The sequence below is a fragment of the Mustela nivalis genome (genome assembly GCF_964662115.1).
Source record: "Mustela nivalis genome assembly, chromosome: 2".
Classification (NCBI taxonomy): domain Eukaryota; kingdom Metazoa; phylum Chordata; class Mammalia; order Carnivora; family Mustelidae; genus Mustela; species Mustela nivalis.
Genome location: NC_139021.1, coordinates 1019965 through 1047041, shown reverse-complemented (window position 1 = coordinate 1047041; position 27077 = coordinate 1019965). Strand labels below are relative to the sequence as shown.

The 27077-nt window shown below is 67.2% G+C and overlaps 3 protein-coding genes across 12 annotated transcripts; all 3 read right to left on the bottom strand.

Annotated features, from left to right (window-relative positions):
• Positions 1–1451: 1451 nt before the first annotated feature.
• On the bottom strand, positions 1452–8351 carry MROH6 (maestro heat like repeat family member 6). 7 transcript variants are annotated; one of them, XM_082720491.1, is made up of 15 exons: positions 6505–8351; positions 6244–6396; positions 6006–6122; positions 5614–5761; positions 5295–5440; positions 4938–5122; positions 4712–4849; positions 4487–4601; positions 4256–4399; positions 4008–4181; positions 3685–3852; positions 3331–3450; positions 2976–3078; positions 2798–2863; positions 1452–2639 (listed from the first exon to the last, which is right to left on the bottom strand). In XM_082720491.1, the coding sequence occupies exons 1-15, from the start codon at positions 6718–6720 to the stop codon at positions 2380–2382; spliced, it is 2253 nt and encodes a 750-aa protein (XP_082576617.1). In that variant the 5' UTR covers positions 6721–8351; the 3' UTR covers positions 1452–2379. The 7 variants fall into 7 exon arrangements, with proteins under 7 accessions (XP_082576617.1, XP_082576618.1, XP_082576620.1 ...); XM_082720492.1 differs by having other exon boundaries at positions 4938–5050; XM_082720494.1 differs by lacking the exon at positions 5614–5761 and having other exon boundaries at positions 5295–5412; positions 5968–6122.
• A 150-nt stretch (positions 8352–8501) lies between these two features.
• NAPRT (nicotinate phosphoribosyltransferase) lies at positions 8502–11898 on the bottom strand. 2 transcript variants are annotated; one of them, XM_082720535.1, is made up of 13 exons: positions 11618–11898; positions 11369–11496; positions 11192–11274; positions 10799–10929; positions 10598–10713; positions 10164–10360; positions 9945–10085; positions 9553–9637; positions 9375–9455; positions 9187–9289; positions 8936–9090; positions 8710–8817; positions 8502–8618 (listed from the first exon to the last, which is right to left on the bottom strand). In XM_082720535.1, the coding sequence occupies exons 1-13, from the start codon at positions 11841–11843 to the stop codon at positions 8556–8558; spliced, it is 1617 nt and encodes a 538-aa protein (XP_082576661.1). In that variant the 5' UTR covers positions 11844–11898; the 3' UTR covers positions 8502–8555. The 2 variants fall into 2 exon arrangements, with proteins under 2 accessions (XP_082576661.1, XP_082576662.1); XM_082720536.1 differs by lacking the exon at positions 8936–9090 and having other exon boundaries at positions 8710–8891.
• A 1029-nt stretch (positions 11899–12927) lies between these two features.
• EEF1D (eukaryotic translation elongation factor 1 delta) lies at positions 12928–26962 on the bottom strand. Of its 3 annotated transcripts, none has more exons than XM_082720501.1 (9): positions 26806–26861; positions 19803–20881; positions 18001–18124; positions 17531–17602; positions 14055–14154; positions 13859–13959; positions 13468–13686; positions 13134–13328; positions 12928–13009 (listed from the first exon to the last, which is right to left on the bottom strand). In XM_082720501.1, exons 2-9 carry the CDS (start codon positions 20879–20881, stop codon positions 12971–12973), a joined length of 1929 nt encoding a protein of 642 aa, XP_082576627.1. In that variant the 5' UTR covers positions 26806–26861; the 3' UTR covers positions 12928–12970. The 3 variants fall into 3 exon arrangements, with proteins under 3 accessions (XP_082576627.1, XP_082576626.1, XP_082576625.1); XM_082720500.1 differs by lacking the exon at positions 26806–26861 and adding an exon at positions 22917–23753; XM_082720499.1 differs by lacking the exon at positions 19803–20881 and having other exon boundaries at positions 26806–26962.
• Between the last annotated feature and the right edge of the window lie 115 nt (positions 26963–27077).

Sequence of the window (27077 nt, the reverse complement as noted above, 5' to 3'; positions counted from 1 at the left end):
CGAGGGCAGAGCGGGGACCAGAGCACGGCTGCCTGACAGGAACACGGACTGGTCCTCCTGGGGCTGCGTGGACCTAACCCTAACCTTCTCCTGAACGGCTGGGTCAAGTCCAGGCACATCTGCTCAAGGCTACGAGGCTGTCCCTGTGTGTGGGTGGGGTGTCCTGGCCCCTGAGGTGCAGACCCCTGGCCACTCGCGGGCCTCAGCCACCCTCGGCAGAGGGGGACCCGAGGGCAGGCACAGGCGGGACCGATGAGGCCTCTTCGCCAAGAGCGTGCACAGCCGGGAAATCTGCCTTTCCTTGGTGGGAACCGCAGTCGGCCTTCCCCTGTGCGCCGGCAGGTAGACGAAGGGGGGGTTCCGCCGTGGCTGCCCCTGAGAGGGGGCCCCAGGACTCACCGAACAGGAGGGACTGTAGTCTCAGAGCTAGGACCTCGGCCCCAGAGAATCTCTCGTGCCCCAGCCCGAGAGCGGAATGAATGCCGGGACAAAGCAGCCTGCGCCCCACACGTCCTCCATCCTCCCAGCTGGCGGGCAGAGGGTCTTGGGGGGCACAGCAAGCTGGGGGTGGGCACAGGACCACAAGCCCGGGGACGCACTGTGCAGGACACAGCCTGCGCTCCGGGAGGGTGGTGGGCACGACGGACCTGGGGCGGAAGGGGCCGGGTGCCGCCTGCCCGAGCCCTCCGCGGAGCCCGGGGCCTCCTTTCCAGAGCGCATCTCTGGCCGGCCGTGCCCTGCTTGGTGACGGAAGCGCGGCCATCACTCAGCCCAGGTTTCGTCTCCTGGGCGGCGGCCCTGGGGGGCTGGGCCTGCTTCCGACCTCAGCGGCCGTTACTGAGGGGAGCGTGGGGCTCCTGCCCCAGCCTGGGGCCCAGATCAAATCGGGGGCTCGCAGGACGTCCCCGCACACACCCGCTGCCTCGAGGGACACCGAAGGCGGACACCCAGCCCTGCCCAGCGCCCCCATCCTGGGAGCTGCGGTGCTGCCGGACAGGTGACTGGCTCGAGCCCCCAGGCCCGCACGGCCTCCCAGGACACCCCCAAACAGCCCTCTCCTTTCCTCTCGCAGCCTCCCTCGGGAGTCTGAGGGCCCCGGAGGTCGGTGACACGTTTCGTTAGTTCTAAACGGACACACCAGACCATACCGCCTGCTTCCACACCGACGCGTGCGCTCTGCCTGGCCCGCTTGGGCCTCCAGGACCTAATGACCTTCCTGCCTGAGCTCCGGAGCTTTCTCTCCGTCTCAGGTGAACCGTGCCTTCCCTGGCCGTAAACACGGACCCTGAACGGGCCTGACTCTAACCCCCGGCGGGCGGACCCTTACTCCTCGCTGGATACTCACTGCCTTATCTACCATCCCAGACTGAGCCAGACGCCGGGCCAGGCCATGGTCATCAGGATTCCGTGCTTGGCCCAGACCCAATTCCCAGAGTCATACCAGATTCCTGTAACGCACCTGTGTTTATTTCACCACTTCCCCCAGGGGACAGGCGGGACCCCAAGGGAGTCCCCAGACGTGGCGGGACGGGTCTCAGCCCTCCAAGAGGCGGCATGAGCCAAGGCCTCTCTGAGGACATGGCGTTGGGGGTTGGGTCTGGGAAGGCAAGAGAACGTCTCAAGACAGGCGTTCCGGGCGGAGGGGCCCGCCAGGACCCAGAGCCGCTTCTTTCCAGCACGTGCCATCACTCTGCCCTCGTTCTGGCCCAGGGAGGGCCCTGGGGAGCTTCCTGGGGGCTCAGTCTGGAGGGGGCAGGAGGTGGCACCCCACACCTGAAGCCCACCTCCAGCCTCCAGTGGGGAAGTCAGGGGGAACCCAGAAAAGTTCTGGTGACCTTTCTGTGACACGATGCACAGGAGTGTGGGGGTGATGGTGACAGGCCAGTGAGGAGTGGGACATGTGATGGGGGACTTTGGGCCACTGGGGAGGACAGCCCAGACAGGCGGGGGCGGAAGAGGGGGGAGGCCATACGTGAAGACCCAGCAAGCAGGCGGCCTCTCGTGGCACCAGCTCCCGGGGTTGGGCCAGGGTCACCGTGACCCCCATCGGAACCCAGCTAGGTGCCAGGTGCCATCCAAACTGGGGGTGGGCACACTCAGGTTGCTGGCCTGAATGGGGACAGATGGGCCCACGCGGGCAAGAGACAAGGCGGGCTGCAGGCAAGATGGCGCTTGGACAGAAGGCGCCCCCGTCCTGGCTCACGAGGCTGTTGTGGCGGTGCGTCCCTAGAGAGGGAGGGTTGGAGCCCATCCAGGCCCGGGCCCAGGGTGGGGGGCCCTCAAGGGGAGCCGCTCCTGCACACCTGCCCCTGCCAGGACTGGCCCCGGAGCGGAGCGCTGCCCGTCTGCAACCCCGGGGACCCTCAGGCTGGCTCGGGCTCAGGCGCATTCGGGTCCCAGGCAGCCCCAGCGGCCTATGACGCTCCGGGGCTGGAATGGGCTGTTGGGGTAGACTGGTGGGGGCCGGGAGGGCGGGCTGCCGGGCCAGAGGCCTGGGCGGAGGAGAGGCAGCGGCAGGTTGAAGAGTCCTGGGCGGCGGGGCCAGGCCTGGGCGCGGGCCAGCAGCGCCACCTGTTGGGCGGACGCATGAGCCGCGGCGGCCACGGCGGGCTCTGGGTCACTCTGCAGCTGTCCCAGGTCTGCAGGGACAGGGCAGCTCAGGCAGGGCCAGAGAGCTCTCAGAACCACAACGTATCCCAGGCCCCGGGCTCTCCACCCGTCCGTTCCCATCCGCTGCCACCTCACGCCCCCAGCCTCTCCAGGACCCCACATGCCAGAGGGCGAGCTGGGCCCTCACCCTGGAGCAGGGAGTCCAGCAGGTCCTGGTGGACACGGTCAGGGCTGCTGTGGTGGATGAGGAAGCCTGGACCGAGACATGCCTGTGAGCGCTGGCCGCCGGCACTCATCAGGGAAGGGCCGGTCCGGCTCCCAGAACTCTGAGCGCAAGGGACAGACACAAGGACTGCCTCACTCACCTAGGAACACGGCCGCGCCCCAGCGCAAAGGGGTCTGTGGGCTCCGCAGGTAGCCCTGGGTCTGGCTCAGGAAGCTGGGGATGTGACTTGGGTACCGCTGAACCTGGGGGCAGACAGGGCCATGACGGTATCGCAGGACCCATGGCACATGGAAAGCAGGTGGCAGACGTCAGCCCAGGGCATGGGGGACCAGGGGAACCCCCAGGGCAATGCCTCAGGGCCAGAAGTCTTAGACCTGCAGCCACCTTGGCTGGGAGAGGGAGAAGACGGAGTTTTGGGGTAGTGCCTGGTGCATACCGGGCCAAGTGGGCAGCTGACCACACCCCATCGCTGTCACCGACCTCCCCCTACTGACCAGGCAGTGGCAGATGCGGCTTAGGGCCTCAGGGCTGTCGTAGTGGGCCACAGTGACCATGTCCTCCAGCAGGCCCCAACGTAAGGCCTGGTCACAGCGGGCCAGGGTCCACTCTGAACTCTAGGGCAGGGGAAGGGAGCAGGGTTAGGGTCCAGAAAGTGGCTGGAGGGAGCCAGGGTGTGGCCAGGATGAGACGTGGAAGAGCCCAGGGCAAGTGGTCAGGAAAGACCAGGAACCCGGGAGCCCTGGACACTCGCCCCTGAGGTCCTCGTAGAAATATAAGGAGCTGCGCAGGGTGGGCACGGGTGGGGGTGGGTGGGGACAGCAAAGGGACAGTCTTGGGGGGCAGCTGACCTCAGCGGCATCGCGGCTGGGATCTTGCAGGCGCAACAGCAGAGGGATGACGCTCTGGAGCACCAGCTTCCGGAGGGGGCCGCGGAGCCCCACCCGGAGCCCGCCCCGGCCCCGCCGCACCAGCGTCCCGAGAAGCCCCACGGCCGAGGCGCGGACCGACTCCCTGGCCTGCGTGGGAGGGCGCGGACAGGACAGACGGAGAAGGCTGCGGTCGCGACGGTGATCCGGGGGCCTGGTGGGTGGGGGGGTCTGGGGCGGGGGAGGGATGGGCCGGAACGGGGGTGGGGCGGGGTGGGGGCGCGGCCTGGAGGGGCGGGGCTTACGTCGTCCAGCAGCCGCGGTAGCCAGGGCCCCAGCTGGGCGCTCAGGAGGCGCACGGGCGCCCGCCGCTGCCGCAGGAGCCTCCCCAGCGCGCCCAGTGCCGCGTCCACGAGCCTCGCGTCGCCCTCGCCCAGCGCACCCAGCAGCGCGGGCAGCAGCCTGCTCCCGTGCCGCACCTGCGGGGGCAGCGACTCGTGGGCGGCCCCTCGCTGCCCCGGCCGGGTCCCCTGCCCCCGGCCCTGTCCCTCACCTTCCCGCGGTCCAGCGCCAGGTGGCCGAGGCCCAGCAGACCCAGCCAGCGCACGGTGGGCTCGGGGTCGCCCTGCCAGGCCCGGAGCCGCTCCAGGATGACCTCCTCCCGCAGGAGCCTCGCCGTGGGCCGACTCTGCAGCAGCTGAGCGGGGGGCCCTGCGGTCAGCGCGCGCGAGGGCCGCTTCACGCCGCCGGCGCCCCTCCCCGGCCGGGTGGGAAGCAGGCTCACCCCGGCGAAGAAGGCCATCGCCGTGAGGCGCTGCGCGTCGTCGGGGCTGCGCAGCTGTGGCAGCAAGTTCGCGAACAGGCCTCGCAGGTGGTGGTCCGCGTGGGCCACCATGGCACTGGATGGGAAGGAGATGGGGCGCTCTCTCGTCTCCCCTGCCGCCCCTGGAGAAGCCTCCAGCCGGCCCCGCCTGCCGCCCCGCCTCTTCCCCCGCGCCCCCTCCCGCACCTGGCCAGCAGCAGGACACCTTCTAGGTGGGTGTGGGCTCCCACCAGCCTCCTCCAGCCTCCGGCCTGCTCCATGCACGTGACTACCATGCGGCCACCGTCCCCGGCGAGCAAGGCCTTCAAGGCCTCCACCGCGCAGCTGGGTAGGGGCAGCAGCGGGTGGGTGGAAGCTCTGAGAGGGCACCGGCCCCGCCCCCCTTCCCTGGGCTGGGGCTGCGGGCCCTCACCTGGCGTGGCTGGGCGGCGGCCCTCGCTGCGAGGGGCCCCACACCTTCGGGGAGCCAGGGGCGCGCACGCCCCGCGCTAGCTGGTGTAGCTGCGTGACCAGCAGGAGCAGGAGCTGTGGGTAGAAGCCCCGCGTGGCACCCACGCAGCCAGACACAGCCAGCATCTCCCCAAGGGCCCGAGTGGCCTGCGGAACAAGCCACCCGGCTCAGGCTCCGCCGCCGCAGAGCTAGGACGAGGCCTCGGACCCTTGAGCGACGTGACGAACGCGCGGGGCCTGCCGCTTTGGCGCCCCACCCCGGGGCCAGACCCTCCCACCCCCAAGGTCCACTCCCCGGCTGCGTGGGCCCCTCACCTACCGCCAAGGCCTCCAGCTGCCGCCCGGCTTGGTCCTTCAGCGCCCACAGCAGCTGGACCAGCACCTGCCCGTTCACGCACTGATTCCGGCTCAGGCTGGGCCACAGTTCAGCCACCGCCCTGGGGGTGGGAGCCGCTGAGACAGGGTCTGATGTGGGGAGTCCCCAGGTCAGGGTGGGAGGCAGCCCCGAGGACTCCAGCCTGGGGAGGAGTCGGGAAACCGACCCCAGGGCACTCCACCCACACACCCCAGAGGAAAAATTTGAGCTGCCCGGCGGGGGCAGATCAGGAATCCCTGGGGCCACCAGCAGGGCGACAGACCTGGTGTTGGGCACAGTCCCTGTACAGAAGGAAACCCCAGAGAACTTCTCCTGAGCAGAGTGACCCAAGAGCCAGGGTCGCTGGGGAGAAGCCGCCACCTGGCTCGCTCGTCCCACCTTGGAGCCCCGGCCTGGGCTCCCACTGTGACCTGGAGGGGGAAGGCAGGCCGCCAGGCCAGGACAGCCCTGAGGACCCCCGAGGCGGGAGGGGTGGGGAGGGGACGGAGGACCCGAGTCGGGGCGGGGCGAGGCAATTCAGAGGCTCCGCCCCCGACCCACCGCCAATCAGGAAGGGGGAAGGAAGCTGCTTGGGGGCCTTGGGGATGTGGCTGCTGGCCTGGGGGAGGCGGGTTACCGGTCCGGGGACAGCGAGCTGCGCAGCAGCGCACGCACCACCTCCCGAGCGTGCTCCCGGGCCAGCGCGCTCAGCACCCGGAGGGCCGCCCGCCGGGGCCTCCCTTCGGCCAGGCTGGGCACCTGCGCCAGCAGCCGGCTCACCAGGGCATACACCTGGCGGGGAGGAACAGACGTCAGCGCCCTATGGCCACACCCCCGCGGGGCCGGTGCAGCCGTGCCCCAACCTTAGAACTCAACAGCAGGAGCTGGGGGCGGGGCGGGGGCGATGGCTCACCTGCGCCTCCAGAGGCTGGCCCTGGGCCTCCGGAGCTGAGGGCAGTGTGAGCTCTGTCGCCTGCGTCCCCACAAAGCCGGCCTCCTGCAGGCAGGCCGCGGTGTACGCTGCCAGGTCCGCAAGGGCCCCCTCCTCCCGGGAGCTCTGGGGGTCCTAGGGCAGGGTGGGTGGGATGGACCAAGTGCCCTGACTCTCCCAGCTGTCTTCCTCAGCGACCCCATCTTCCTTCGTGTGGTCCCTGCAGCCTCTCTTCCCACTCACCTGACAGGGTCCTTTAGGGGCCTCACATCCCGGGGCGGAGACGGCAGCTACACTCTTGGGATCTGACTCAGGTTCAAGCCCATGTCTGGGCTGACGGCCAAGGACAGAGCTACCTGGGGTCTGTCCCTGGTTGGCCTGGATCCCTTCAGCCAGAGCTGTCAGGGTTAGAGCCCCCACGGGGACCCCGCGGGTCTGGCCCCACGCCCCCCAAGCCATGGCCCCCGGCACACCCCAAGCTGCGCAGCCAGATCCAGCAGCGCCCTCCGCTCCTTCTTCTGGGACGTCGTGCCGGGGCCTGACCTAGAAGCCAGCCCTGGGCAGGAAGGACCGGGGGCAGGTGTAGTAGCGCTTCCTGGGTGGGGGCTGGGGCGCTCCCAGACACACCCCCTGGTGTGCATATCCGGGGCCTGTGAACGGCCTTCCTGCCCTTGCTGCTGGCAGTGAGTAGCTGTCCTGAAGCTGGAGTGTGGGGGTGGGGGGGTTCCTGTCTGCCCTCAGGGCCCCAGGGCAGGGATAAGATCCCTGGGATGGTGCTTCTTTAATAAGAGGGGGACCGGGGCCCTTCACCCTGACATCTGACCCCTCTGGGCTGTTGTGGACAGCCCTAAGGAGACCCCGCAGGGTCCAGGTCCAGACAGAGGTCAGGGCCCAGCCCTGAGCTCAGGCACTGCCTGGGGCCCCGAGCTGGGCTGTCCCCACGGCATTCCGACCCGGCCAGACATCTTGGGGACGAGGATGGTTGAGATAGGTGTCACTACCTCTGAGTTCAGGCCGGCCTGGGGTGGAGCAGAGCTGAGGGGGCGGCCCCACCGGCACCCAGGTGCCCTTACAGGGGCCTGCCACAGTCGGGGTGGGCCATCTGGGTCCTGGCCCGTTCTGAGGCTCCCCCTCCACCTGACCCCGGAGCACAGGGCTCCTGGGTCCTGGCCCGAGGAAGTGTGCCGCTGGGCAGCGGTGCCCCACGGGTACCTGGGCCTGCTTCCGCCCTTGGGTGTTTGTGAGTCTGTATCTGTCCGAGCCTCGAGCTCCACAGGGCTGGCCTGACCGGGCCTCTGCCCCAAATCCTGTCATCCTCCCCCAGGGACGCGGACCAAGGCCCCACCTAAGCCTTGGGGTCCGGAAGAGCCAGTCTGGCCACAGATGCTTGAAGAGCTGACGTGTTCTCGGAAGCACCCCGGGAAGCCAGCACCCCGCCTTGCGTGCCCATGCCACCCGGTGCTGCCAGGGTCAGAGAGGCCTGGCTCCACCGCCCCACGGGACCGAGGACATCTCTCCCGGCTGGTTCTGGTGGAACCTGAGTCACCCAAGCCGGCGAACACCTGACCAGGTTTGTCCACACTGGAGCCGGACTGGCCCAGAGCTGCTCATGTCTTGGCTGGCTCTAACACACCCCCCGAACCTTCCTCTCCTCGGTAAGGCTGCGGGGTCCGGAGCTGGCTTCCCCCAAGGCCAGCCTGGCTGGCCCCATGGCAGGTGCTGGCGCCCAAGAGGACAGCGACCCACTGGTAGAGTCCTGCAGGGCGGCCTCCAGAGCGGCCAGGGACATCCGGGCTTCTCCTGGGCTTGGCAAGCATGAGGCGTCCCACTGACCCCTGCACGGGGTACCCGTACCCGTGGCCGGCGGTGGGATCTGGGGCCACGCCTGGATCCCAGAAATCCCCCAGACCCTCTGGCTTCCTCTTCCCCAACCCGTGGCTCTCCCTCCCCGGCCTCCTGCAGTAACCGCACCAGCTCCTAGGTGGGCACCATGAGCCGCCCTTTCCCTCCGGCCTCAGACCTGGCCCCACAGCCCAGCTGCACAAGCCTCCGACGGCCAGCCTCGGCCTAGCGCCCGGCCCCCCTCAGACCCCCGCCCCGGGCCGCCTCCCCACCCTGGCAGAGCCTGGGCCTCCCTGGGAGCTGGAACCCAGGCGCTGACCCCCGAGGGCAGCCTCCCTTGCAGAGCCTGGGGGTCCGGTGAGCGGCAACACGGGCAAAGAAAGACACAAGACAAGGCGGGCAGGCCAGAGAGTGACTCGTGTTGGTCTGTGGTGGCCCTGACCCCGGCGTGTTCATGAGGACCCTCTGGCCAGCAGGCTGGCCACCAGGGCCCGGAGCTTATCAGACAGCGCCACCTACAGGAAGGAGAGAGGATAATGGGTGGCCACGGGGAATAGAGGGGAGGCTGGGGGACAAGGGGGCGGGGTGGGGGTGGGGAGCACCTACGGGGTAGGGGGCAGGCTGCTCCAGCCGCTTGTGCTCCGGGCTCAGATGGCTCAGGGACAGCTGGGCGAAGGCTCTCGATTCGGCCAGAGATGGGAGGGGCTCACACAGCTGGAGGGAAGAGGGAAGGCCAGGGCCGGGTCCGCGGTCAGGGTCAGGGTCAGGGTCAGGGGCCAGGGCTCCACCTGGGTTGGAGCAGCAGACTAAGGGAGGAGGTGGAGGCGGCTACCTGTCCCCGCTGGACCCAGAGTCTCAGCAGGGGCTCCACACGGGCAGGCTTCACGGTCCAGGCTTCCTGGGCCCCTCGAGGCCAGACCCTGAGCTCTCGGCCAGCCTGGGGGGGTTGCTCCTCCGCCAACTGCAGCACGTCCAACAGCGGAGACCCTGAGCGTGTGCCGCGGGGACTTAGGGTCAGAATAACGCGGGGGGCCTGGGGACTTGAGGACCACGGAGGCGTGGGAGGCGTGGGCCGGGTCTCACCATCGGCGCGCAGGAGCCGGAAAGCGGCCTTGCTCCCCGGGAGCGTCTGTTTCCCGGGGTCCTCGGTCAGCTTCATGCGCGGCTGGCCTCCCACGGACACCAGCTGCAGAAACGGGTTTGCCGGACTCTCCTCCCCCGGCCAGTGGTCCCTCAGGCCCACCCCACTGGGTCCCAGATCCCACCCCGACCTTATAGACGCAGCCCAGGGAAGGCTGGCGGGGACACGTGACCACGCTGGTGCCGATGCCAATGACGTTGACCTCACTGCCCTGGACCAGGAGAGAGAAGGTGGCACGGAAGCCTGTCAGCGTCTGCAGGCCCAGGGCCCCCTGAGCCCCGCTCTGGCCCGCCCCGGCCCTACCCCACCTCCTGGGCCAGCCGGGCCAGCTCCTCCTCGCCAATGTTGTTGCTGACGGCGATGGAGATGGATTCCAGCCAGGGCGTCTGGAACCTGCGATGGGGGCAGCCCCTCACAGGGTCCCTGGTGCACCGATCCGCTCTCCCTCCCCGGTTACGCACCCCTCCCTCACACCTGACCGTCTGCCTCCGGCCACAAGGCCCCGGACTTTTGCTTATGAGCCCTCGGGCGAACCCATCCCTGATTTCCCTGCCAAGGTCCCGATGTCTCTACTCTGGCAGCAACGGGGTCAGACCTCCTCCCTTGGGGAGAGACACACTGCTCCCTCCTCGGCCCCGGCCCAACGCCCCCGCCCCCAAGAGGATCTCTCCGTGGGCATAAGCCGCCCCAGGGGACTCACTGGGCAGAAACGTTCCTGAAGACCCTGCGGATCTCCTGGGCCTGCTGGAGCAAGTCCCCGCTGTCCAGTCTCACGCCCACCGCTCGGTAGCCCAGCTCCCCCAGCGCCAGGGCCACTGCCAGAAAGTTAGGGACGCCGCTCCTGCCAGAGGAACGAGCAGGTTCCAGGAGGGCCGCGGCTGCTCTGCAGGGCCCACCCAGGGGAGAACCTGGGCCTCACCTCTGCACACTGTACGTGTCCAGCAGGCCCTGAAAGGCCCGGGGGAAAGCCAGGGCATAGGCCACAAAGGCCGCCCGCTCCCCCCGGTGGGGCTCCCGCACCCCCAGTCCCAGATGGGCACACACGCGATCCAGCCACGCCTCCGCACGAGCAGCCAGATCCACTCTGGGGCCCTGGCCGGCAGCCGGGGCCAACGTCTACGGAAAGGGCTCAGTGAAGGCCGTGCAGCCCATGGGGCAGGGTGAGGACCGCCTAACCCCTGGCTGAGGGCTGCCCGCTCCCCACGCAGCACTGGGGCTACCTGCCCAGGGGCTCAGCTGAGCCGGGCCGACCACCTGCCTGTGCAAAGCTGTGGCCAGACCGTCCCTCCCTGGGCAAGGACTGGCTTTGGGGTCGGCCCTTTGGGGCGCAGTGCGGGGAAGAGAGGTACTGACCGGGTCGGGGGGCACCTCGGTGCCCAAAAAGGACGTGATGAAAGAGTGAGCCAGGGTTCCCGCCACGGGCACGCCCCGCAGCTGTCCTGCCAGCACATTGCTGCTGCCATCAAAGCCTGCGCCAGGGTCAGGAGGGCGTCAGGTGCGGCTTCCAGGGAGGCCCCTCCTTTCCGGCCCCTCCCTCCCTCCTCGGGCTCTTACCGCCCAAGTAGCTATAGGTAGAGGCAGTAAGACCCCCATCAGGGCCCTGGGCTCGGCGCAGCCCCATCTCCCAGAGCCGCTTCTCGGGACCCGCGATCAGGCGCAGCCGCGCAGCGTTGGTGGCGATGAGGCTGTTGGGGGGGGGGCAATGGAGCAGGCGACCCGCGTTGTGGGTCACGACGGAACCGCGGCCCCGAGACCCCTTCACGGCCCCCCACGGTGGGAGCCGGGGGCCGGAGTGCTCTCCACAGCCTAGGGGCAGGCGTTGGGCTCCCCGGGCAGAACCACGCCCCATCCCGAAGACCCGACCCCCGGAAGTCCCCTTGGTCCTCCCGGGTACCCGGCTGGGTCCCCTGGGTCCCCGGCGTCCACCTCCGCTGGGCGGGGCCGCACCTGGCGTAGCCGACGAGGCAGAGGAGGGGCGTCTCCAGCAGCTGCACCACCAGGAGCGGCCCGCCCACCTGCAGCAAGGGCACCTGCAGCGGGGTCCGGGGGCCCGGGGGCGCGGTCAGCTCGGCGCCGCCCGGCGCGCTCGGCCCGCGCCCTCTGCCCCGCTCGGCCCGCACTCACGCCGGGGAAGGCGAGGGAGCCCTCGGGCAGGGCCCGCACCGTCACGTCGGAGCAGTCGACGGCGCGAAGGTACTCGAAGAAGGCGGGGTCCGTGTCGGGCGGCAGCACCGAGGCCAGAAACTGCACGTCTGGGGGTGACAGAGGCCCTGGTGGGCTGGCGCGGGCCGTGGAGGGCTCGTCGGGGGTCCCGGGAGGCGCGCTGGGCCCCGGGGGACGCGGGGCGGGGACGCGGGGCGGGGCGGGGGCTACCTGCGTCCCGCAGGCGGAAGGCGCGCAGGAAGCGCACGCAGTCGCGCAGCCCCGCGGCCAGGGCGAAGGCGCCGCCGAACGGACAGCCGCGGAAGAAGAGCTCGAACTCGGCCTGCTCCCGCGCCCGCCCCGCGCGCCAGTAGCCCAGCGCCATGGTGGCCTGGTAGAGGTCGGTGAGCAGCGGCCGAGCCGCCGCGAGCGCCTCGGGGTCCCGCTCCGCCGCCATCTCGCCCCGCCGCGCGGACTCTGGCCCCGCCGGGTCCCGCCCGGCCCCGCCCCACCCCCACGTGACGCCTCCACCCCACGTGACGCGAGGTCTGCTGGGGCCCCGCCCCCTGACCCAGCCTCTAGCCCGGCGGCGGGGCGGGACTTGAGAAGGTGCTCGGTGAGGACACGCAGGTGGTGCCACACTGTGGCTCAGGGACCAGTGTGGTGCGACACAGAGCAAGGGGCCGCTGGGCCACCCTCGGCAGGCACGCAGATTTTTACCCAGGCCCCCACCATCAAGGGGGGGCCCCCTGAGGACACCAGTTCTGACCACAAGTCCCCACAGCACACACCCTTTGTCCCCAGCTCAGAGAATGGCTGTCTCACCAGGCATGCTGGCCAACAGTCCAGGGAGGGGCCGCCAGGGCCAAGTACTGCCCAGACAGGAGCTTGGCCGACTCCACAGTGCATTTATCCCGGGCCTGTCCACGGTCCAGGTCGCCAGGGAGGGAGGGACCCACAGGCCACACAACAGACTGGGCAGCACACGAAGGGCCTCATCTAAGCAATCAGCCAGGCTTTGTGAGAGGCCTGGCTCGGTCTCCCCCAGGTCCCACTTGGGGGACCCATGAGTTAGGGTTAGACTGCCACTGGAACCTTTCTTCCCTGGGCGCCTCTGCTCCCATGGGGTCAGCTCAGCAGGGAATGGAACCCAGAAGAGGCAGAGTGGAAGGGGGTGCCTCCCATGCCTCAGACGGACCAGCAGCCCCTGCAGAGGGGGTGACCCACATGGTTTCTGGCTGCAACAGCTTGAACTGGGCATGCCCCTTGTCACCCAGGGCGGAGTGCAATCAGGAGGGCAGTCTGCAGATGGACAAGGGGCAGATGGGAAGTGAGGTCACACAGCTACAAGAACACCGTGCCCAGACCAAGAACGGGGAGGGAGGGGTTGGCCCCTGGGGTCACTGGTGGAGCAGCAGCAGGACCGGGGCCCAGCGGGGACACTAATGAGAAGCAGGCCAAGTGTGAGGCCCGCAGCCGGGCAGTGCTGCTCACTGAACACGCCCTCCCCTGGGGCCCAGACCAGAACAGGAGCCAGACCGTGCGCTCTCAGTTTTTAATGTGTGTGGGGCCTGGAGCCCGCGCTCAGATCTTGTTGAAAGCAGCTATGTCGACGCTCTGCACCTGAGGAGGAGGAAGGCCACTCATCACAGGGGGGCCCAGTCTCCGGAAGACCCACCCACTTCCCACCCACTTCCGCCGCCCACCAGGCCACGGGTGTGGGCGGGGGGGGGGCCTGGCCACTCACATGCTCCTCGAACTTGGTGATCTCCTCCTCTAGCAGGTCGGTCCCCACCCTGTCGTCCTCTACCACACACTGGATCTGCAGCTTGCGGATGCCGTAGCCCACGGGCACCAGCTTGGAGCCCCCCCAGATCAGCCCGTCCAACCGGATGGAGCGCACGCAGGCCTCCAGCTGGGCCATGTCTGTCTCATCATCCCACTGCGGGGGAAGGGGGTGCAGAGGCTGGGGTCAGGGGCCCGCAGACCCCAGGGAATGTCCCGTTTCCCCCAAGCAGTCCAGGCTTACAGCCCACGGTTCCAAGGCACCAACGGGGCAGAGGCAGGGGTGGGCCACTCACAGGCTTGACATCCAGGAGGATGGAGGACTTGGCCACCAGTGCAGGCTTCTTGGCCTTCCTCTCAGCGTACTGCCGCAGCCTTTCCTCCCGCAGCCGCGCAGCCTCCTGGTCCTCTTCCTCATCGCTGCCGAACAGGTCAATGGCATCGTCCTCGTCGTCCTCCGCGGCAGTAGCTGCCTTCCTGCCGGGGGGCTCCACTTGGCGCATGGGGGACACGTGCTGCCATTGGGGGTGGGGAGGTTGAGGCCTGTGCCACAGGGGCCCCAACTACGGCACCCTCACTAGGCCTCAAAGACGCCAGGCCCCCATGGGGACGAGGGCCAGGAGCACCTTCTGTCCCCCCCACCCCCGTGCCCAGGCGGAGGGCCCCTGGTCTGAGAAGGGTCCTCACCTGGGTCTGTGGGGCTGTGGCCCGGTGGGTGGGGGAGCTCTTCTCCAGCGCGCTCAACCGGGCCTCTAGCCGGCAAATGGCCTGCTGCAGGTTCTGCACCACTGTAGAGGCACAGAGGGTGTTGTGTTGGTCCAAGAGTGGGGGACCAGGGGGCAGGGGAGGGCAGGCGTCCCACCCGTTATGCTCAGGGACTCACCTCCTCGCAGGCTCTGATTCTCCACTTCTAGGCTGGCAATGCGGACGGCAAGCTCACTGTGATCCCCGCTGGGTCCGCTGGAGGCCCCAGGGCCCGAGCTCTGGAAGGCAGGGGGGAGGTGAGGATGTGCCCCCCACCCCCAGCCTGCTCCCAGGGTGCCCCGGTTCACAGCCACCAAGAATCAGAACCCCAACACGTGTGGGGGACCAGCTGGACACTAGGAAGCAGCTCCTGTTGGCCCTGCTCAGTCCACCTGCGATACTCCAGCCCAAGTGGGGAGGAGGCCCTGCGAGCACAAACCCAAGCAGGAAGCACAGGGCTCAGGGGAGCCGGGCACGGGGTAGTGCCGAACCCACAGCTGGCTGTCACTGCCCATAACCCTGGGACAGCCAGGGCCCTAATGGGGCCGGCAGCACAGCTTGGAACTGCGGACGGCACAGAAGAGAGGGGAGGGCCCGGTGAGGGGAGAAAAAGAAGCTGTTCTGTGCCAGGGACGGACACTGCATAGCACCTTGCCTCCCCCAGGCCATACACCTGTCAACTGGCCCACGGGCTCAGCCCTTGAAGGCTCTGGCTGACCGCACAGCTGCCTGTCAGCCTCCCTCGGGTCCTTCCTGACCAGGAACTTGCATCACCTTACTCAGCAGGGAGCCCCATCTCAAGCCCACGTTATACCTCAAGAGCCAACCCCCCCCCAACAGAATGGACAGGAAGCCCCTCCGTGAGGGCAAGCCCACGGCCTTCTCCTGTTTGATGCACCCCAAATCACAGATGGGCTAATGGGCCCCCGAAAGGACAGCCTGGCAGGCGCCCGGCTCCCTACTGGGGGTCGGTGAGCAATGTAGGCCAGTGCTCTCCGTCCCCCATGACCCAGCAGCTCCCACCTCTGGCTCCTAGCAGAGCCGGCCAGAGGCAGGCTAGCCACCACGCAGCTGGGGCTGGGGCAGGAGCACCGGCACTCCCTGCCTTCAGCTCAACCCCTCACCCCAGCCGCGGAAAGCTGGGCAGGGCTTGCCAAAGCCCTGGCTGCCGCCACCGGGCACATGGCCCTCTTTCCCGCCTGTGTCCCCAGCACTCAGCTCCCACTGCCATTCTCAATAGCACTTCCCAAGAGTGTCCGTCGCATGGGAATGAAATTCCGGCCATCCCCTCCTGTTCCCCGAGCCCGCACAGCCAGGCCTGGCTCCCCTCTCCTGGGGGCTCAGCACCGGCCGAGCAAATCCATCAGGGTCCAGCCGCAGGCTGAGGACACCGAGTGAAGGTTGCCTGCTGACAGGTCCCAAGGGGGCAGCCCCAGGCAAGCCCCCCCCCCCCCCCCCCCGCACCGCCACAAGGCCAAGGCTAAGCAAAGTGGCAGGCAAAGCCCTGGAGACTGGTGGCTACTGCATTACCACCACCGGGCCCTGTGCGCCCCCTGGCCTCTCACTGATTGATGTCTATGCCCTGGGACAACCTGAGCCAGGCAAGGACTGAGGACACCAGGCCATCTGGTACCCCAGCCCCAGCCTGAGGCAGCCCGAGGCCGCCCTGTCCAGTCCTAGTCTGTGACAGTGGGCCACAGGGGACAGTGCCAACTTCCATCCCCATGTCCAGCCCTACCCCTGGCACCACGCACAACGCCCAGGAAGCTCTGGGTTCTAACATCCCAGCTCTCTCCAACCCAAATCCACGCGTGGGGATGAGCCAGCAAGGTCTGTCCTGGGTTCCTATCAGCAGCTGGAAGGCAGGCCTCTGAAGTCCCTGCCATGGCCTCCGAACACGAGCTGACTTGGAGATTGGGCCTCCACAGTGGCAACCCAGTTACTGTGAGGGTCGCCCTGACTCTGACACTGGAGGGAAAATAACGAAAACACACAGGAGAGCGAGGGCCACGCACATGCCCAGAAGCGGGCTCAGAACCTGCTCACACCTTGACCTCGGACTCTAGCTTCCAGACTGAGGAAATCAAGTTGGTGTAAGCCCTTGGTCTGGGCTGCTTTGTCACAGCAACTCAGCCCCCAAGTCCTAGTAGATGCCCACATGCTTTCCCCAAGACCTAGCAGTCAACCCCTATCCCAGCCAAAGAGAGATCCCGCAGCCCAGGAACTTCCAGGGCAGCTGGCCCAGAGCTGCTTAGATCTCCAGGCCTGGCCTTCGGGGCTGCAGTCTGACACACAGGCCTGGGGCAACAGCAAGTGGCGGCCGAGCAGGAAGAAGGGCCCGGCGGTGGCAACAGCCCTGGGGTTTGTCAAGGGCTATCCCGCCGATGGGAGCCAGGACGTCCAAGCCACCTGCCCATGTGCTAATTCCCAGAGCCGCTACAATGACGACCTCCGGTGGCAAAAGGGACTCTACCCAGAGGACAAAGTGGAGGCTCTGGAGACGGAGAAAGGCTGCTGGGGGATCTGGGAGGTCCCTGTGCCCGCGAGAGGCCGAAGAGAAGGAGACGTGAGGAAGCAGGGGCTCGAGTCCCGACACAGCTGGTGAGAAGCCACGGGCCAAGGGATGCAGGCGTCTGCTTCAGGTTGGAAAAGGCAATGGAAGAAGTCGTTCCTGGAAAGTCTCCAGAAGGGGGGCGCCTGGGGGGCTCCGTGGGTTAAGCCTCTGCCTTCGGGCTCAGGTCATGGTCTCAGGGTCCTGGGATCCAATTTTAGTATATGTGCTGCCGAAGCGAGCACAGGGTCCTGGGATCGAGCCCCGCATCAGGCTCTCTGCTCAGTGGGGAGTCTGCTCCCCCCCCCCCCGCCTGCCTCTCTGCCTACTTGTGATCTCTGTCAAATAAATTAAAAAAAAAAAAAAAAAAGAAAAAAGAAAGAAAAGAAATGTCCCCAGAAGGAACACAACTCTGATCATACTTGGCTTTCCAAACACAGGACAGCACGTGTCACAAAAACACGACGACGTCCTGGCTCTGCTGGCTCAGGCAGGCAGAGCAGCAGGTGTGTCTCCTCCTAGGGACACAGCTGCCCTGCTGTGCTGGGAGCGGAGCTGGACAGGGCCCTGTCCTCTCTTGATCCCATCTGGGCCCTGCAGGCCAAACCGGTGGCACGGCCCCTCTCCAGGCCTCAAATGCTGTCGTTTGGACGGTACACAGCCCGGGAACCCATCTCGTTAGGGAGGCGGGGCCCAGGGGAGCAAGAGAAAAGGGCCGCAGATGCCGCTGCTCAGGCTTCTCCCCAGGCAGGACGCCAAGCGAGGCAGCTGTGTCCAGGCCTCGGCGTGTGGAGCGAGCGTGCCAGAGGCCACTGGTGTGGGCCCAGGGGTGGCCCAGAGCAGCAGCCAGGGAAAGGCGGGAGGGAGTCCTGGGCAACCCCCAGCAAGCGGCCCAGAGGCTCCACGGGGAGGGCTCTTATGGGGGTGGGTGCCTGCCAGCACTGCACACCTTGCCCCGACCTGTTTCTGAGGGCCTGACAAGCTTGGCGGCAGGGCCGGGGCCAAGGTCACACATGCCGCTGGGCATGAAGACAACAGGGCCAGGCAAGCCCGCAGGTACTCACTCCGGCCAGGGATTTCTGGATGTTCTCTCTGGCTCTCGCAATGTCTCGCAGGATCACGCTGGCGCCATTCTCCTGTAGACAATGCAGAAAGAATTGGTCTTTTTTCTTTTTCCCTCATTAAAACACCTTTAATTAAAAAAAAAAGAGAGCGAGACAAAGCCTCCGACAGAGAGCCAGCAAGAGCGGCACAGAAGGAAAGCTTGGCAGAATGGCTAGGAGCGCACGGAGCGCGTGTCTGCCAGAGTGCCACAGCCGGGACAAGGCCCGAGGCAGCCCGGGGCCGCAGGCCCAGCCCAGGCCTACAGGGTCCTGATCGGCACCGGTGTGTCCAGGGCTCTGAGCTGTGGTGGCGAATGGCCCATCCCACGCAGGCGCACACAAGCAGGCCTATCCAGGGCCACGCCTCCAAAGACCCCCCCCCCACCCCCAGCCTCTGGCCAACCCCCTTCACGCTCTGAGTCCACCCCTACCTGGTGCGAGGTGCCCGCCACAGGCCCATTCATCTGCTCGTAGAATTTTCTTTCTGCATCGTCGTATTTGAACTTGTCAAACCAGATCTTCTCGTGCACTAGGAAGTTTGTGGCCATTTTCCTGCTACAAAGAGGAGGAGAAACTAAGACAGTCCGCTGGAAGGAAAAGCGTCATCCCTGAAGACCCCAGGCCTGGCCCGCGTGAGCACCTGCCGACAGCCCAGATACCAAGGGTGGAGGGTGACCAGGGGTCCGGGTCAGAGCACGGTGGTCTTGGCATGGCTGAACCCCGTCTGTAACCGAACCCCTCACGCACCATCCCTATGCCCACCCCTTGGGTTCTCAACTGGCAGGTCCCAGGCTTGTCGCCAGTTTTGGAGAGCAGCAGCTCTCCACCTGGGGAGAGGAACTTCCAGGGTCCCCTGGGCCTGCCTTTCCAACCACACATCTGTGCGAGGCTCAAGTTATACGTCCGTCCAACAATTCACGTCAACAGACTGAATGCAGAAGCGAGGGGGAGAATCCCGCTGCCTCCTGCTGCGCGACACGCTAAAGAGCGTTTCCGAGACCGTCAAGCTCGGTCACTCAGCTCGCCGAACTGTCCTCACAGAAAAACCCGCAAGTCGGTAACTGCAACAAGTAACACACTTTTCAACGAATAAAGTACTTCCAGCGTTTCTGTTTTCAATGCTAACACGGCAAAAATCAACAGACACGAGGGACGCCCTCCGAGGTCCAGAGGCCAGGAAGCTTGGGAACCCCCGGCTCTCTCCGGAGCCTCACTAGGCCGGCCCGCGGCCCTCCCTCCACGGAGCAGGGCCCCTCCCGCTCCTGACCCAGCGTGGCAGAAATGAACCCAATCTCACCAACGCTCTGTGCCAAGGCCCCAGGCTATCACCGGACCTCATCAGGTACACCCACGGTGACCTCGAGAGGACTAGGTCCCGGGACTGTCCACCCTCCACCCCTGTACCCCGCCAGGAGCAGCCAGGCCGCTACGCAGAGGTTCAGCTCCAGGACCCCTCACATTGCCGACGGGGACGCTCCCACACAGGAGGTCCCACACCCTGTCCAACAGCATGTCCAATGTCACTGAGGAGGTGTGGGGTAGCCAAAGGGAACGCGGGGCCGGGGTGGCGCGGCTTCCCCGGAGGCCTGACCCACGCGGCCACCGACGCCCCCACGCTGTCCCGCTGCTGCGCCCGCAGCATTCCCTTGGAGCCGGTCATCTCCGCTGGGCCACGGACTCTACCCCCGCCCTTCTCCAGGCCCAGGCACCCAGGAACCACCGCTGGTGCCACATGGAACCCTCCTGGGGCAAGCCCTGGGTCCCCAAGCTAGAGGCGAGTAGGCCTCTTCCAGGGGCGTCCTTCAGACTCAGGGTGCTCAAGAGACAGCAGGCTTGTGTCCCAGACACACTCACTTCCCCTCAGAGATGGTTCCAGATGAGGGAGGCGGGGGTACGTGCCGGCTCCCATGTGTTCCCCAGTGGGGTTTGGGCCGGGAGCTTTCTCCATGCCCCTGCCCTGCCCTGTGACAGCCAGAAGGGCCTCTGGGAGTTGCCCTTAAGGGAAACCCTACACCAGACGAACTCAGCCCTGTGCTCACCCCCTCCCACCCCCTACAGCCCCAAACCTTGGGAGGATTTTGCTGCACGGCCCCTGGAGCTACCTCAGCCCAACCCACTCCTGGATCCCACTTGGCTGGGTCCAGGAGTGCTGGGGAGGCTGTGCCGGGATGGGGGTGGGGAGAGGCGTAGGCAGGGCCCCAGCCCAGGAACCCGCACGGCGTATTTCTCCTACTTGGGTCTCAGGCTGGGCATGGACGGGCCCAAGCGGGCGCCAGGTCGGTGAGCCAGGGATGCGGCCTCGAGGCGCCAGGCCATGCGCAGGGCCTCGGCAGCGTGGTGGCGGCTCTCCGCGCTGTCATAGACGGGCTTGCTGAGCCAGGGAGCCTCGGCGTCCCGGTGCAGGAAGTACCAGTAGGGCACAGCAGACGAGGCCTCCCCGTCGACCCGCCGAGGCCCGACCCGCTTGCTTCCCATGGCGTTTCGGCCCCGCCGGTCTCTGCGGCCCCGCCGGGCCCCTTCGGCCGGGCCCACTCGCTCCTGCAGACGCACCTTCCCCGGGGGGTGGCCGTCAAACATGGCTTCGTAAAAGCCCCTCTCGGCTGCATCATACTGGGGCTTCTCTAGCCACACCTCCCGCACCAGCGCCTGTAGGCTGCCCAGTGGGGACGGGCTGGCGGCCAGTGGGCTGGGCTGGTGGGCAGGCGCCAGGTCGGGGGCGGCAGCCTGCTGGCCCGTGTCGGAAGCCCCGGGCCGGCCACTCCCCTCGGCAGCCAGCAGCAGGGCCTGAGACCATTCCACAAACGCCCGCTCGGCCTGGTCAAAGGCAGACTTATTGGCCCAGACGCCCCAGGTCACGTGGTGGCAGGCCACCTGGCTTCCGTGCACGCAGGGGCCCCGGCGGCCCAGGGCGGCTGGCTGGGTGGCCGCCAGCCTCTGGCGGTAGGAGCTCTCCGCCTGGTCAAACACGGGCTTGTCCAGCCACACGCGGTCAGCGGAGAGGCCCACCAGGGCCAGGTCGGCCTGGCCCAGACCGCTCTTGGGGGAGCGCTTCCTCTTCTTCTGCGGCAGCTTCTTTCTGTCCAGGCTCTTCCTGGGGTCACTCGTGCCGCTGCTGTCGGGGGCACCTGCCTCCTCGGCGTCCTTGGCCTCCTCCTGCCCTGGCCCGTTCACGGCTGGCCCCTCCGCCGGGAGCTGCTGGGTGGCGGCGGCTTGGGTGGCCTCCTGCTCGTAGCAACGCCGCTCGGCTTCCCCGTACTGCTGCTTGTCCTCCCAGACCGTCTCCAGGGCACAGGAGGCCTTCCCGCTCCTCATCTTCCGCACAGCGTTAAAAAGCAAGCACAAGAAGGCAGTTGCAACACAGCGGGCCACGGGAGCACGGCCCCACCCCCCTCCTCGGCCTGACTTGAGGGGCTGGTGGGCCAGGGAGGGCTCCCCAACAGGGGTGCCATGCGATAGCAAGCAAGGACCTAGAGTCAAGTCCGCGGGAAACTCAGGGAAGCAAAGAGCAAACACATGTCTGTGCCCCCTTCACTGTAAGACTCGTCTTTTCTAAGGCACCCGGCTCTGCACTGGGTCTAGACAACACCATTTCCCAGCTCCGGCCACAGACACCTCCTCTCCTAGAGCCTCCGCAGAGAGCTGCTGCACGACACACAGGGTGCGTGCACTTAATGTGATTCTAGAAATGACAACAGATCGTTCTTAGGACAAGCACGTTCCTCAAAACCAACACTTGTGCTGAAAACCCGCTCACTGCCCATCTGCACTTCTCAGCAGGCGGCCTCTGATTCTGCTACGTTCAGCCATGTGCCCAGAGCACGGCCAGTTTCCAGAGTCGCTCCGGGGCTCTCTGAGGCTGGCCGACCTGCCCTGGGGCAGCACACGCTCCTAGAGGAGCGGAGGCCGGAGGGCCTGTCCCGGCAGGGCCACATCGGGGAAGAACCAGGCCCCCTGTTAGCGGCAGCCGCAGGCCGGCCGCCCACCACTCTGGCTGTGCTTACAGCTTGGGGAGGCCACCTGACCCTCTCTGGGCCCTAGGGTGTCGTGAGGACACCCACCTCTCCTTTCAGCACCATCTGACTCAGGGGCCCCTCCCCAGGCCAGCGGGGGAAGTCAGGCTGGGGGCTCCGGGTCCTGTCTGCTACAGTGGACAATGCCTCAGCTTCCTCACTACAGGTGTTGCTCCCTCCGGTTTGGAGACCACGGTCATCTGAGCCATGGCTCGTAGCCACTGCCACCATCACAGCCTCTGGCCAGCAGCGGTCAAGCCCAGAACGACCCAGAAGCCAGTCTGCTCTTAGGGCGCACCTAGTGGTCTGAGCACACTGCTTCCAGAGGCACAGATGCAAGCGGCAGAGTCCTTCCAGCCACAGATCTGACTCCGGGCCCCGCTCCCCGAAAGCAGAGGGACCTCCACCAGCCAACCAACACCCAGGAGCTACTCTGCCCGGGGGCTGACGGGCATCCCCTCAGGGTGTGGGGTCCCGCAGTGACCTACGCGGGCACACATGCTGGGCCCTCATTTCCAGAAGACAAGGGCTCCGCAGGGAGGACGGCAAACTGTTCCCACCATCTATACAGGGTCGACATCCCTTTCCTAACAAAACCAAAACCTGGTTCTCGTTACCCAGTGGGACACGTCAGCTGCCTAAACCCCACAGTCACCGGGATTTGGGGACGAGTCTCCCTTGTATTGTGAAGGGACATGCTGGGGGCCTCTGATGGCATAAGAGCCCCAGGTGTGGACAGAGCTCTGACCCCCGCCTCGTGCCTTCCTCCCCAGGCTGGCAGCGGTACTCACCAAGGCCAGGCTGGCGGCAGAGGCAGTGGTGGGTGGCGGGAGCGGGGGCCCAGGAGGCATTGTGACATCACCCACTGTCCCACAGGGGACAGCAGGCCGAGTGGGCAGGGCCTGTCTGCCCTTCAGCCTTGCTGGCAGCAAACCCCTGGCAGACCCTCACCAGGACAGCCCAGGGCTGGGCTGGCCGGACCCCTCAAGCTGCACCCACCAGACTGAACCTCCCGGAGCGGGGGGGGGGGGGGGGGGGCTGCCAGCTGCTACCGGCCTCACCGCAGGCTCTGCCCAGAGGCGGAAGCCGGCCAGCTACTCCTGGCCGACTCAGGGTCCCCAAGGCAGGAGCGGGCTCAGTCCAGGGAAAGCCGGAGACGCGCAGCCCTGCTGCCGCCCTACCCCACGGGACCAAAGCCGAGCTCCAGCAAACCCAGCACCTCCGTGTTGCAGACAAGGAAAGGGAGGCCCGCCGGGCCCCGCGTGCTGTGGCAAGCGGACCAGGGGCTCCCCGGCTGCGGTGGAAGGGACGCCGCGGCAGGGGACAGGGGTACTTACTTTTCCTTGGGCCTCCTGGGGCGGCATGAAGAGAAAGCAGCAAGGTTAGACGCAGTCAGAAAGGGCAGCACAAGCAAGTCACAAGGCCGCTGCCGAGGCGTGGATGGAGGGGGCCGGAGGTGTGTGGTGGGGTGAACTAAGGTCGAGCACCCGACACGCCCACCACCCAAACCCCAGCAGGCAACAGAGTCCACCCACTCGGCTGCCCCTCGAAATGAGCACCTCTTGGGGCTGTCGCTATCCGGAGCCCAGGCAGGCCCTGGGGGACGCCTCTGAGGACCCTCCCACCTGTTCCGACCTGTGGAGAGGTCAGCCAGCACCCCAGTGGCCCCCTGGAGCTGCACAGGGGCCCCTACCCAGCCCCACTGTCGTGCCGCCACAAAACCTGGCTGCGGGACAAGGCACAAGACAGCCACACGCGGACCTCGGGCCTCAGCAGCCGCGGACCCAGGGCCCGTGCTGCATCATACCAGGCGTGAACAAGATAGTCCTCCTGCTGGGCGCGCGACGACGGGGCTTTGGCCCAATCCCAGGTGGGAAAACAGGCCGGGAACACCCTGTGCCCCACCCCAAACCCAACAAAGGTGGCAGCTCAGCAGCTGAGACAGCCAGACCCCGCCCTGCCCCGGGATCCCCCCAGCAGCCCCCTCACCAGAGCCTTGGAGAGCTGCCTCCTTTCTGCAGCAGGAACTCTGCCTCACATGCAGAGGCACAAAAGCATCAGGTCCCTGACAGACGGGGACTTCCGGGGACCCTCGGGATGTGTGTGTGTGTGTGTGTGTGTGTGTGTGTGTGTGTGCGCGCGCGCGCGCAAGCCCGCTCGTGTCAGACAGTGTCCTTGGGAGCACAGGCTGCGGTGAGCCCCTCCCGCTGTGGTGAGCCCCTCCCGCTGGCCATGTCACCCGGAGGCAGAGAAGCCAGTGTTGGGACCAACTACCCCCCACGGGGACGCTGGAGGACCAGCAGGCAGGGTACTCCCCTGCCCCCCTCAGATGCAAGAGCCCAGCCCCACGGCCTCCGTCCCCCATCTCCGAGAGCTCCCTAGAGAGTTCCCTAGTTCCGTGAAGAGCTGCGGAACCGGAAACCCATCTCTTGCAGGAGAAAAGCAAGTCTGAGCCTGAACGATTGCCTCAGAGAAGCCAAACACGCCTCTGGGCACACAGCGGGGACCCCAGGCTGCCGAGGAACAGGTGGGCCCCTCCTACCATCTCTCCCAGCGGCACAGCCACGGCTCGCCAGTAACGGGGCGAGACACGGGACGACTTGAGAACGCCCGACCCAACACACAGGAGGAAGGGCCCTGCGGCGTCCCCACCCTCTGCTCCTGTTAGTGGACGGGACTGCCAATGTCTCCCTGTCCGCTCACCCGCCTGGCAATAAAGCTGCGTGGCCACCACTCGGGCCCAGCCCCGGTGCCTCAGGACTCCGGCACTGCTCCGAGCGGGCGTGGTCCCTCTCAGCTGCCCAGGGGGCCCCAAGGGCTGGAGGTCCAGGAGGCCCCGGGGGATCTCACCCCACCTGGCTGCTGAGGTCTTCAAGATAAGCAACCAGCAGCAGAGCTCATCCTGGCTACAGACGGGCCCCTCCTTGGCCACTGTCCCAGCCAGGCACCTTCGACACTCAGGACCACGTGGACTCAAACCCATGCTCCCCGCGTAGGTAGGCACAGCTCTTCTCAGAGGGGGGAAGGGAACCTGGCTGCAGACCCCCAAAGGACACCCCTGGCTGGAGGGCCTCCAAAGAAAGGGACGATGTGGCCCGCCGTGGCTGGCCCCAGCCAGGCACCAGTGCCTCTGAGAGCCTGGGTGACTGGGGAAGGTTTCTGGGAAGGGCTGCCCCCTCCCCCCCGGCTCTGCCCTCTGCCTCACTCTCCCATCCCCCGGACACCACGGCACCAGTCATACACAGAAGAGCTCCCCAACTGTCCACCCAGGGCTCAAAGAGCCCATCTTCCAGGGGAAGTGGGACCCGACATGAGGACTACGGGGAACGGGGCGGGGCTGTCTGCAGGCCAACTCGTCTCCTCTGGGCCCCCAGGGTCAGACCTGGGCTTCACCAGAGCGTTCCGTGGTACCTCCCGTGTCTGAGGCACAGTGCCGAGCACCTGGCATGTCCGAACCCGCCAGAACAGCCGCACAGAGCGGAAGCTGCCCGGGTCGGCACCGCTCCACACAGAGGCTAGCTGTGCAAGGCAGGAATGCCACCCTGTGCCGGGGGAACCCCTAGCCCCACTCAAAACATCAACCTGTCCTGCTGGCAGAAAAGGGGCCCCCCATGCCATCAGACTCAGGGTTCCCGTCGCAGCTGCCCACTTCACCCCGGGCAGGCACAACAACGTCTGTACCTCCAATGCCACAGCCTGTCCGTTCTACTGTCCCAGCTGCCAGAGCCCGGTCTAAGCTACTCGGCCTGGTCCCTGCACCGCCTTCCCTCAGGGTGACCCCGGTACCGCACATGCTTCCCCAACCTTCCCGTAAACCCTCGAGTCCTCGTGTGCATCCCGAGGCCTCCCACACAGTGGATGGAGAGAGTGGGGAAGGGAAGCCCCAGTCAGGCAGGGGAAGAACTGGGGACCTGGGTCTCACGCCACACCGCGCCACGTGACCAGCTACTGGAGCACCCACATGTCCTCTTACACTGAGCACAGGGCTAGGGCTTAACCCACACCGTTGCCAGCATTTCTGCAGTCCCTGAAAACTACACCGCACCAGACGCCAAAAATAATTTTTTGGTTTATCTTCAAAAAAAATCAAGAAAGCTGCTGTCACAAAAACGTGGGTCAAGCCCATCAGACCACCTGTGCTGATCCTTGGTACCCTCACCGTGCTCCCCAGGAGCAACGCTGCGGAGGTGGCCCAGCACCAGCCCCTCCCGAGGGCAACTGTCTCCAGACCATCAAGGGCTCTCCCGGGGCGGTGAACCTCACAGCAAGCCCCACTCCAGAGAAGAAAAGGGTGGCCTGGAGGGCACTCCCCAGGTCTGGCAGGAGGCCCAGAACACGGGCTGTCCTACGGCGGTGACAGGCTCATGTGTCAGTCACTCCGAAAAACGATGCCATCCAGGGGGCTGGGCCTGGAAGGTTCAGGAAGCCCCAGGTCCCCTCTGAGGCAGCACACTTACAGGCTCAGGGTACCCAGAAAAGGTCGGGGTGTCAGAGCCGCTCCAGCAGACGCCTCCTAAGACGTGTCCCTCCCAGCCGCAGGCCAGGGTCAACTGAAGACGTGCTCCCCCTGGGTTCCCGCCCCACCAAGTAAAGCCAACGACTGCCCTTCCTCCGGGGTGCACTTCCTTCTGGGAACCTGACACTCAGCCTCGCCCGCGCCCCCACCCCGGCTCCAGGGCTCCAGGAGAAGCCCTTCCCTCTGCCCCGCACTCACACTGCCCCCGTCTCGGGGAGGAATCGCCCACACCCCTTCGGACCCCGGCTTCCACGGCGCCTCCTGCCGGGGCCACCCTATCCAAGTCATGGCTCCCGGCCGCTCGGAGAGCCCGGCGCGTTTCTTCCGAGTCTCTCGGCAGACGCGCCCTTGCTCTCTCCCGCGCCACGAACCGCCAGGGTTCCACGAGGGTTGGGCCGCCGCTGACCCCCTGGCCCAGGGCCGGCGCGCCGCCGCGACCCGACGAGCGCGCGCTGCACAGAGGAGGGGCTCCTGCCCCCCAGCCCGCGGCCCTGTCCCCCCACGCCCGCGCCGCGCCGGGGCCGAGGGCCTGCGGCAGGGGCGCCCGGCCACGTGGCCGGCGCGCCCCGCCCCCCTGCGCCCCGCGCCCTCCGCCCGCACGGACGCCGCAGAGCCGCGGGCGCACCGCCGGCGCCCGCCGCACCCCCGGCCCGGCCCCTGGGGTCTCCGCGGCGCGTGCGGCCCCTCCGGGCGCGGGCTGCGGTACTCACGCCTGCCAAGGACGCGGCGACCCGCGAGGAGCGCTCGTGGCCCGGGACGGCGGGGGAGAGGAAGCGGCGGCCGGGCCGCGCACGGGAAATGAAGCGGCGGACTGGACCACGCCGCGGGCCGCGCACGGGGGAGGCCGCGCCCGCGCCCCGCCCGCCTCGCCGCCACGGCCCCCGGCGCGGCGCGACGCTCCCCGCGGCCGCCGAGACGGCAGGCACTGCGAGAGCGCCCCGGCGCTCGCCGTGTCCCCGCGGGGCCGCCGCGGGCGGCGGGG

What these genes read in the sequence shown, in the direction of transcription:
- NAPRT (XM_082720535.1), bottom strand. Translation starts at nt 11,843, where the DNA reads ATGGCGGCGGAGCGGGACCCCGAGGCGCTCGCGGCGGCTCGGCCGCTG. An exon ending in TTCAGGAACGTTTCTGCCCA is followed by an intron (nt 9,638 to 9,944) that starts GTGAGTCCCCTG and finishes CCCCCATCGCAG; the next exon opens with GTTCCAGACGCCCTGGCTGG. An exon ending in CCCTGGGCTGCGTCTATAAG is followed by an intron (nt 9,290 to 9,374) that starts GTCGGGGTGGGA and finishes CCGTTTCTGCAG; the next exon opens with CTGGTGTCCGTGGGAGGCCA.
- MROH6 (XM_082720491.1), bottom strand. Translation starts at nt 6,720, where the DNA reads ATGGCTTGGGGGGCGTGGGGCCAGACCCGCGGGGTCCCCGTGGGGGCT. An exon ending in CCCCTAAAGGACCCTGTCAG is followed by an intron (nt 6,397 to 6,504) that starts GTGAGTGGGAAG and finishes ACCCTGCCCTAG; the next exon opens with GACCCCCAGAGCTCCCGGGA. An exon ending in GGTGTCCTGCTGCTGGCCAG is followed by an intron (nt 4,602 to 4,711) that starts GTGCGGGAGGGG and finishes CTTCCCATCCAG; the next exon opens with TGCCATGGTGGCCCACGCGG.
- EEF1D (XM_082720500.1), bottom strand. Translation starts at nt 22,943, where the DNA reads ATGCCGCCCCAGGAGGCCCAAGGAAAA. An exon ending in TGGCGGGCACCTCGCACCAG is followed by an intron (nt 17,603 to 18,000) that starts GTAGGGGTGGAC and finishes CATTGTCTACAG; the next exon opens with GAGAATGGCGCCAGCGTGAT. An exon ending in TCACCAAGTTCGAGGAGCAT is followed by an intron (nt 13,010 to 13,133) that starts GTGAGTGGCCAG and finishes CCTCCTCCTCAG; the next exon opens with GTGCAGAGCGTCGACATAGC.